Source organism: Physella acuta, unplaced genomic scaffold (genome assembly GCF_028476545.2).
Source record: "Physella acuta isolate Inbredline_101_S28 unplaced genomic scaffold, ASM2847654v3 ptg000118l, whole genome shotgun sequence".
Lineage (NCBI taxonomy): Eukaryota > Metazoa > Mollusca > Gastropoda > Physidae > Physella > Physella acuta.
Window position 1 is genome coordinate 985,965 of NW_026731638.1, and position 10,700 is coordinate 996,664.

General features: G+C 33.3%; 1 protein-coding gene across 1 annotated transcript; it reads left to right on the plus strand.

Annotated features, from left to right (window-relative positions):
- Positions 1-5,817: 5,817 nt before the first annotated feature.
- LOC131934833 (uncharacterized) lies at positions 5,818-9,505 on the plus strand. Its single transcript, XM_059290960.1, has 4 exons — positions 5,818-6,080; positions 6,982-7,121; positions 7,820-8,000; positions 9,423-9,505. Exons 1-4 carry the CDS (start codon positions 5,930-5,932, stop codon positions 9,503-9,505), a joined length of 555 nt encoding a protein of 184 aa, XP_059146943.1. The 5' UTR covers positions 5,818-5,929.
- The last annotated feature ends 1,195 nt before the right edge of the window (positions 9,506-10,700 follow it).

Here is a 10,700-nt window from a genome sequence, read left to right on the forward strand (position 1 = left end):
AAATGTGTGACACGGGTTCGAGACACATCGTGTTGATTTTATTTTTTTTTTCAATTTTTATGTTGTTGTTTTTTTTTTCAATTTTTTTTACATGTGAATGATAAAGTTGCATATTGGAATTTGGCGGGATACAGGGCAGGTGAAGTAGAGTTCACCTTTTTCTGTATCCTCAGCAAATGAAGGGATAGTGTGGTCAGAGCCATCCTCGACCGGAATCGTTTTTTAAATGATAAAAACATGTTGTCTGAGACTTGGCGGGACACTGAGCAGGTGAAGTAGAGTTGGGTAGGTCACCTGTTACGTCAGCATATGAAGGGATAGTGTGGTCAGACCAATGCTCAGCCGAAATCGGTGTTTTTAAAAGACAAAAAACTTCTTTTTGAATGTATGGACGGGTTATTTTGTGATGATAAATGACAGACGTGATGTCATTTATGGATGATCCCCGAAACCCACAGTTATCTAACTAGATAACGGGTAGTCTAGTTATTATTTAAAAGCTTGTTATTAAAACGTTTTTTATTAGTTGTTTTTTTTAGTACTTCACTTTTTTTATTTACAATAGAGTTCCATGACTAAAAACCTTTGCGCACCCAATGAACGGGATAAGTAGTATAATAGTTCGGAATAGTTTGATGAGAATATTTCAGCCCGTTTAAATCTCATGAAATACTATGTTCTATTACCATATATAGATACGATATATGTCATTTAGAAATGTATTTGGCTAAATTATCATTTCAGAATACACCATTTTAGACTAAGAATTAGAGTAAATGACGTATTCTAGTTTGTAAGACTTAATATTTCAATGTATTCTGAATACTTTAGGCTGAAAAAATATTTTAGCCGTTGCGGCTAAATGCATGGTCTAGTCTTTTAGGTCAAACGCCTTATTTTAGTTCTTAAAGGATAATGTCATAACCTAATCAGGAATAAAGAATGTCTTATTATTTTATCTACAAAAACAGTGAGAATTTGTGATGCAGTAATCTACACACTCGAAATAGGAGACCCAATTACATGTAGCTGTCGGATATTTTGGCAGAGGGAAATATCATGGATTTTACAAAAAGTAAAAGGAGAAGAAACATCCCTCATCACGAATTGTCCCCACCCCTACAAAAATTGCCCGGTACAGTACTGTGAAGCTAAGCATAGATGTATACATTGCATTGGTTGTGGTTTAGCATTGTCTAAGGTAGGGTTTTATTTTATTCTGTTGGGTTGTGATGTGCCGGCAGGCAGCGGGGTGTTTATGAAAATTTTAACTTCTACCTAACCGATTGTTTTCAAACTTGACACGTAGAATAAGACCAGATAAGATAGCAATGTTTTTGACAATACGTTACATTTATTCTTTCACTTTTTGCAGTTAGTTAATTTAAACTTGTCCGATTAAGTATAGAACTTATAGAAAGCCATTATGAAAGTTAAACGTCATAAACTGAATAGTAAAGATGAAAACTCCCGCTAATGCTAAATTCACAGGAAGAGAAAAATAAATGAACATTTTTAATTTTTTCTAAACATTATGTCACAAAAATGAAGACAAGAAAACATCTAGAAAATTATTACGCCTTTCTCCATTCTAATTTTTCTTTTCAAAATGACGTAAAAGTAGCAACACAATTATTTTTTGATAGATAGGAAATACTGCCATCAATGTAAAACGTTTGCATGCACCGTTGAAAATATTATTACCATATCCATATATTTGTAGCAACCTTGTAGAAATCCCGAAATTACAATCAATGAAATAAGTCAAATGGCGTATATTAGCCTACACTTTAAAAAAATATTTGTCAGGATTAAGAATTTGTTACGTCATCCATTTTTTCATACATAAAAAAAACTGCATCCATTAATAAACAGTTTATCAATTCACAGATGCAACATACACATTATCTGATATGGCCTACTTATTGGGCAGGTCCTTGTTGTGTTTTTCAATTTTAAACATACATACAAACAAACTAGTTTAGTGGATTATGTCAGTGGATGGGGTCAATGGATTAGATCAGGAGATTGGGTTCATAGATAAGTTAAGGTGATTTATTAAATGGATTAGATCAACTGATTCGGTAATGGGTCGGCGTGGTCAAGTCGGTAAAGCTCATGGTTGCTAAACCGAAAAGTTCGAACCCTCGGGCAGATGAGGCTCGTTAGCTGGGGACAGCCACTCTTCTAGGAGAGACAACTCCAAAATTAAACAACTGCTGCCTTGTAGTTTGTTCTTGGTTGGACAAAGGCTATAGAAGCAAATCCAAAAAAAGCAGGCTGAAATCGTAGTCAATGGCCTCAACGGCGCATAACCAGTTGACACGTAACGCTTAATTGTTTTGGAGGCGGGATCGAGTTGGCAAAAAGCTCATGGTTGAGAAATTCGAACAAAATACTCGAGTTCAAACCCACTGGCAGATAAATCTCGATCCCCTTCAACACTAATAAATTAAGAACGAAGAAGAAGAAGAAGAAGAAGAACTGATTGGGTCAGATGATTAGTCAGAGGATTGAGTCCATGAATTAAGTCAGAGGATTAGTTCTGAGACTTAGGCTAGAAGATTTGTTAAGTGGATAGGATTATAATCATTGTGTGGGCTTGTGAAAGTTATAGCTGAGTGATTTATTAGGATGGTGTAGAGGAGCTAGGTTTATGTGTGGATAAATATATAGCTTTATTGAACGGTTGAGGTCAGTTGTACGGTGGCAGAGGTATGTTGTAGTTTGAGTAGGGGTGAGTTTGGTTATGTGGGGGAGTGTGTTTGCGTATGTGGGGGAGTGTGTTTGGTTGTGTAGTAGAGTGTGTATCTTATGTTGGGGGGGGGGGAGTGTGTTTGCTTATGTAGGGGAGTGTGTTTGGTTGTGTAGTAGAGTGTGTTTTTTTATGTGGCGGAGTGTGTTTGCTTATGTGGGGGAAATGTGTATGCTTATGTAGGGGAGTGTGTTTGGTTGTGTAGTAGAAGTGGATTTTTTATGTGGGGGATTGTGTTTGCTTATGTAGGGGAAGTGTGTTTGGTTGTGTGGTAGAGTGTGTTTTTTATGTGGGGGAGTGTGTTTGCTTATGTGGGGGAAGTGTGTTTGCTTATGTGGGTGAATGTATTTGTTTTTGCAATAGAGTGTGTTAGATACTTTAGAGGTATGTTTTTTGTTTGGAGGTTGAGTTGATTTTATGGAGTAGTGTATTGGTTTAGTACAGAGGTGTGTTTGTTATAAGGAGTGTGTTTGCCTATGCAGTAGATAGTTTTAGGTATTATAGATGTATGTGTTTGTTATGTGTTGGGGTGAGGTTGGTTATATGGAGGAGAACGTTTGCTTATAGGATATGTGTAAGATTTCTTCAAGACTATACGTAACCGAGCTACTCTTCAGTTGACTTGTTTAAAGGTGTTTTTAGAACTGACTCACTTATTGTTAAATATAAATGATGAACATTTCCATAGCATGGAAAACTGTTTTGCGCACCTTTTAGGTATTACACTGTTACGCATTAGCATTGGACGAGTCGGCCTTTAAAGGCAAATGTTTACATTATTTCGCTTAGTTGGGGTATTAAAGTATCAGGTTTTTTTATATTGCAAAGCTTACTAAGACTGGACAAAAAAACAAACACAGATTGTATTTGAAATAAATGTTGTCGGTACATCTATATTTAAAAGGTAATCTATTGTTTTAATTACGTAAAATATATTGCTGCTAAATCCATTTATGTGACAGGAAGGTGACTTACTAAATTTTAGTAATTATTTCGCACTTTTACGACGATTTATTTTTAATTTCTCGTATAAAGAGTATAAAGTAAAAACTGTAATGGTGCTGAATAATTATCAAATGTTTTGACAGTTTTTGCCGTTTAACACCTCGCTTCTTTTTTATATATGAAACATGAAGAATGCATGTAATCTTGATAAAAATCTATTCTGAGATTTTTTACAAATGTTTTACATCATTCAGTAACTGAAAAACATGATTTTGCAATTTGGTCTGTATGTCTGTGATGTCTTTAAACACCATTGTTTGAGTACCGTTTCAGTTGTGTTGACGAAATTTCATATATAAGTATTATATCAAATGTGTAGTTCTGTATCATTTTTTACTTACTAAAAAGCCAATAACTAGAGCGCCGTTTAGTTTAAGCTATTTTGAAGACATTTCATATTTGTATATTCAATTGCATGCGTATTATTCTATCAAATTTTCTACCATTTTACGGCAGCCTGATATGATACTTTATTCTATTTCTGCGTGAACAATTTAATTTGAGCACCGTTTTAATTAGGTTGAAGAAATATCATCTAGAGTCTATAAGTAAAAAATCGTGTACTTAGATTATTTTTAATTATTGAGTGAACTTCGATAACCGGAGGTGGTACTCTACACTAGTTCCGGTTTCTATATCACGATTGTTCGCTTAATAATGTATAAAAATATACGAGAAAGTTTAGCAGAGATCAGTCCCCCCTTTATTTTAAATGTTTAAAAATGTTTCTAATACCTTTGTTTAAACAATTGTACTTCGGCTTTTCAATAATAATTTACAAGATTAGCAATATTTTAATCAGATGCAACCAAGAGCATTAACTTAATAGCCATCTGTTTAGAGTTTATTTATTTGTCATAAATTATAGTTAGAATATTACAGATGGTATCTGTTTATATTTCAAATCTTTCTCTCAAATACTACTGTTTAAAGTTAATATCCGTCCTTTGCTGATATATTTAAACAATGCGTTTGGTTTGTTATTCAAATATCTTTTACATTTGATACAAATATATCACAACACACTTGTGTTTGAGCTCAATAAATAAGTCACCTTTCTATCAAATTATTCGCTTCGGCCGATTTTACGTAGGCCTACCTAAATAAAACGATAGATTAAACACAAACTGTGCAATCCCACTTGATAGCAATTTTAACAAGATATTTGCATATTAATTTACTTAATTAATTACAATTTAATATGAGAACACTCAAGTTGACAATGTTTTTAAAAGCAAAATAATTACATTAGACTAGGGGGTCGTGCATAAATGACGTCATACTCGAGGGGGAAAAAGGGTCCGCAATTTGGTGAGTGTGTGATGAGGGGGAGGGTGGAGGGGGAGGTTCAGGTGGTGTGACGTCACACTTTTTGCATTATAAAAAGCAATTTAAGAAAACGAATTTTAGCCGTTATTTTTCGAATTTTAGAAAACTGTTTTAATAAATTGTAATAGGAATGGATTAAAACACTCTATGTTGAAAAAGTTCAGTCAAGATTTTGAATATCGATGTTTTAAAAAAAAAGCAACTGTAATTTTGATGGGGGAGGGGGGTGGTGTGTGTTGTATGATGAGGTGTGACGTCATTTTAAGGGGTGGGGACTGAATTTTTGTGACGATGTGTGACGGTGGGGAGGGGTAGGTAAATAGCGTGACTTAATTTATGGATGACCCCATAACAAACAAAGTACATTTTTGACATAGAGAACAGAGTACAGACACATTGAAATGAATGTCAGATGGCAACTACCTATCTTGTTAATGGTTATCTGCGCCATCCTAGGTAAGAGAAATGTTAACCGTTGTCTTAACTAAATAATATATTTTTTTATATTAAAATTATTAAATTAATTCTATTGCAACCTATCTCTCTCTCTCTTCTCTCTCTCTCTCTCTCTCTCTCTCTCTCTCTCTCTCTCTCTCTCTATATATATATATATATATATATATATATATATATATATATATATATATATATATATATATATATACATATATGCCTATAGGCCTATATTACAATATATATCATGCGTTAAATTCGCTGTTTTCAGGCTGCGAAAGGTCTGGAGCCCAATGCCAGGATAATTCCCGCTTAGGTAACGATTCCATCTATACACAAGACACGATTGTGAAGGGGTCACTCATTAAAGAGGGCATCAGACACGATATGAACGCTCTGGGCTGTTTACCTCATGATGTCAGTTACACTGGGCACGATGAGAGGTCTAGTTTGGCCGAGATGGACTTCACCAACAGGTTCAATACGTGCCCGGCTAACGAAACTGTGGGGAACTTGCCGTGTGATGACATTATTAGAGGTAAGCCATCGAGCAAAATGTGGGGACATCGTGTTATAATAACATGAGTAACGGAAAGTCAATTATCGTCTTTAAAGAACAATTATTTTATTAACACCTCTAATAATACGCGGAATATTGTTACATTTTATTGCTACATGGTGTTTTTGTACTACTCTCCATCCCCTCTTCTCGTCGTAATAACATTTACTATATGTATATATATATAAATATATAAATATATATATATATATATATATATATATATATATATATATATATATATATATATGTATATAGCAGTTTTACAATTTCGTAGGTAAATAACATTTAAAAGAATACTCTGACATAAAAAAAGCAAATAAAAGGAAAGTATTAAAATAGTCAAAATAAAAGTAAAAACCAAATAAAAAACGAACACAGAAAGATAACAAATTCATCCATAAAAATGGCAACCAAATAACGGTAAAATAAATGTATAACAATAAAAGTGTATGTAATTTTATGCAAAATATGCATTATAACTCCAAATAATTAAATAGATGTTTATGTAACTAACGTTTTAGAACATAATCATATAGATTCACATCCAACGATGATTAATGAATATCTCTCTCTCTCTCTCTCTCTCTCTCTCTCTCTCTATATATATATATATATATATATATATATATATATATATATATATATATATATATATATATATATATATATATATAACAGTAAGTTCTATAATATAATACAAAAATATCATTAAGTGTTTTAAAACAAATCACAATAGATCTTTTCATTTAAACTAGCATCACTTTGTTCTCTGATCCCTTTTAGCCCTGCAGTTTCCTAGTAACGAGCACCATGTTTGTTCCCTGATCCCCATTAGTCTGAAATGTTCCAGACTAGCCTCACCGTGTATATTCCACAGGCGGCAGTTGCCAGACACCAATAGAGTCAGACCCCGGCTTCACATTTCAGCTTGATGTCTTTGGCGTCTGCTTCAATGTCACTGTCATTGAGGTCAATGGAGAAAAGATAGACTACATCGAGATGTTCGAGAAGTTGAATGTAAGAGTGTAGGTGTAATGTGCAGGTGTAGGTGTAGGTGTAGGTGTAGGTGTAGGTGTAGGTGTAGGTGTAGGTGTAGTTGTAGTTGTAGTTGTAGGTGTAGGTGTAGGTGTAGGTGTAGGTGTAGGTGTAGGTGTAGGTGTAGGTGTAGGTGTAGGTGTAGGTGTAGGTGTAGGTGTAGGTGTAGGTGTAGGTGTAGGTGTAGGTGTAGGTGTAGGTGTAGGTGTAGGTGTAGCTGTAGCTGTAGCTGTAGCTGTAGCTGTAGCTGTAGCTGTCACATGTTACTTTAGTCTTTCTGCTCTCACAGATTCCTCGGCCTTTTTTTTTTGTTCAACCGGCTTATTGATTTTTGTTTGCAACGATTACTATTCAGTCGTATTTGATGTTTGCTTTCATCGCTAGCAACAAACATTACCTCGTTTAAATTACTTCCCAGACTGCTGGCTTGATGCATTTATACTTATTCTCCTTAACCTTAATTTGATCCTAATATTCCCCATAATCTTTACGTTTATTTCCCAGTATTGTGTAGACAGTAAATCTAATCATAACCCCTGTTGCATTTCTAGCAGAATCAACTGCAATATGATATTGCACTCTCTAGCTTATTATTTTAAAAACTGTATACATTATCGTTGCTATTTTACTCTCATCTTTATACATTTTTAACATCTGCCATTTTTCTTTTCTGTCTCTAGATTTTTGTTCTCCCCGACACAACAACCAACAAGACCGAGATCTCTGAAAGTGGTAAGATTAAAATCAACTTCCCGTCCAATTTTGTCGCTGAAATTAGCGAAAACAATTCTCGGCTGATCAACGTCACGGCGGTTACACTCACCGGAAAGTGCCAGGAGTTCGGTATCCGTCGGAAAGTTGGTGAGTGACCTTAGTCAGTTAGTTGATGAGACCTTCACCTTTGTAAAGGTTTTTCTTTTAAGTAGGCTATATCAATCTATCCGTCTATCCGTACATCCACCCGTCCATCCATCCGTATAAAAAAAGTTAAATATATATATATATATATATATATATATATATATATATATATATATATATATATATATATATATATATATATATATATATAAGCCCTGACTCAGGGGTACGTCTAAAACAAACGAGCTATATACCCCTCAGGACTATGAACTGTCATCTTTCAAAGGAACCGTAATGGTTGAACAATAACCTTAATGTACGTTAAATAGACTAATCCTACGTTTTTTCTTTTATTACAAAGCAAAACAAAAGAATGTGACCGAATATAAACTGTCAAAACAAATCATACAAATCACCACAGTATATTAAACATAAAGAGAATTCAACAATCAAGCATAACACAACACACTAAAAAAACAAACGAAACGAAACAAGCTAAAAAAAAACAAGCTACAAAACACAATAAACACCAAACAACCGTAACCTGAATGGAGGATAGATATGGTTAAAAAACAAATCATGTATAAAATGCGACAAACATATGAATATATACACATGGTTCACAAACATGTTTAAATACAAATACTAACTACCTAAGATAATTAAGTTCTTGGGCCTCTAGTAGATCAACAATCCCTTCTACTAACACTACTTCTAAAATGTTAAATACGAAAAATATTTGCCTAAAAAAAAACCCTTGACCAGCTTGACTTGTATTGTCATCGTAGTGGAACGTATCCGAAAAGTGTGAGCGATACCACTGCATTAGAAGTGGATCGAAATTGAGTTACAATATTTGCCACAAACAAACAGACGAACTAATTAGAAACTTGTTAAAAAATATATAACCTTCCTTAGACCTAAAGATTAGATTTCACAGCACGTTTTACTTTACATGCTTGCTAAGACAGGTGTCTTTTTTTTACAGTCGACACTTTCGTTTACGAAATGTTTGAATCCTCACGAAAATACACTACTCGGTACGTATAGTTTAAATCAAACGCGATTATTTTTCGTCTTTTTTTTTATAGATTAAGAACTTCTGTTGAATTTTACGAAAATACATTTTTTTAGGCTTGAAATACCGTCGACGTCGTCGCAGAATGTAACCATTGCTATGTACATGATACTCTCGGCGATTGTCTTTGCAATTCTCATGTGGTTGAGTACGTTTTCTTATCACCTATTATAATTTTTATGTTATAAAGATGTGAGAAAAGTTTCGAGTTTTTATTAGCAGAGTTAATCGCATTTTTATTCGACTTCTTTGTCCGTAAGAAATGAGTGGAAGCTTAGGAGGGTATTTTTAAATTTATTTATTTATTTATTTTATTTTGTGAATTGCATTTTTATTTTCAATAGGTTATTCAGTAGGGTTTTACGTGGGATTCAACCAACAATTACAGAGAGGTGCCGTCCATGTTCTACCAGCACCTGCAGGATAACCTAGGGCTGCAGCAGAGAAAGCACCTTGGCCAGTCATTATCTAAACATCGAAACACAATTGATGCATTCTTTTTTACATCCTCACATATTTTGAAATTTAAAATCAAATTTATACGACCACACTGGCCTTAATTATTAGATAATTCATTTAATAGGTACTATGGTATCTTTCTAAAAACGTTGCCTTTCTTTCATTCTTCTGTAAATGTAAGGTATCTAATGTTTCTAAAAATATTGATTTCTATCTTATCTGCACGTAACAATAAAGCTATACCTTATTCGGTTTCACTTGGATAAAATTCTTAAAACGTCACCTTTTTATAGATGAAAAATCAAAACCATTTGTAGTTTTCGGAATTTAATATGTATAATTTAATCAATAAACTGATTTTTATATCATTTAGATTAATGTTTTATAAAAGTATAATATAAGCACTATAAATGCCAATTGTTAAGTATGTTACTGTTTGTTTGTTTATTTTAAAAAAATCGTGAATATTTCAAAAACTTGTTATAACTGTAGTCTGTTTTAAAATTAAAGGCGCTTTAAGAACAGTTAACATCATTTGTCTAAAATGGATCTTCTATGGTTGTCATGAATTTTACCGTAGTTAGGTGTTTTTTCTTCGTGTATGTTTTAGGATGAGAATCTATAGAATTCATCGGTCTAATTATATATACCTTGGCGCCTGAAGGGATTGAGATAATGGTGAAGGTCACGTGTGCTTTATACTCACTATACTTGTGACTGTCTATACATGATTACGTGATATGTCTAGCTGTTTGGTCATTAAAACGTGTTGTAGAATTGTGTTCTGTATCTTGTGCCAATAAAACGATTTATTAAAATCATTTAGCTGTTGATTAATTTGTAAATTGAAGACATTTCTAAATTGAAATGATAACTGTAATATGTATGTGCAATTGAATTTTAAAAATGTAAACAGCCATGCATTAAGCTACGCTAAAAAAAATTGATTAAAAAATGTGACAATTAAAATAGCTGAAATAAAAATATTGGAATAATATGTGAGATTATATAGCTTTTTACACAGTCGTAGCAAACAATTGCATTGCCTAACATTTACTTAAAAAAACGTCATAAAAAGTAATAAAAAATTTACGTTAAATATTTAATGATACACTATTATTTAAATAACTGTAAAGATAAGCGTGGGCACTGGCGTAGCCAGG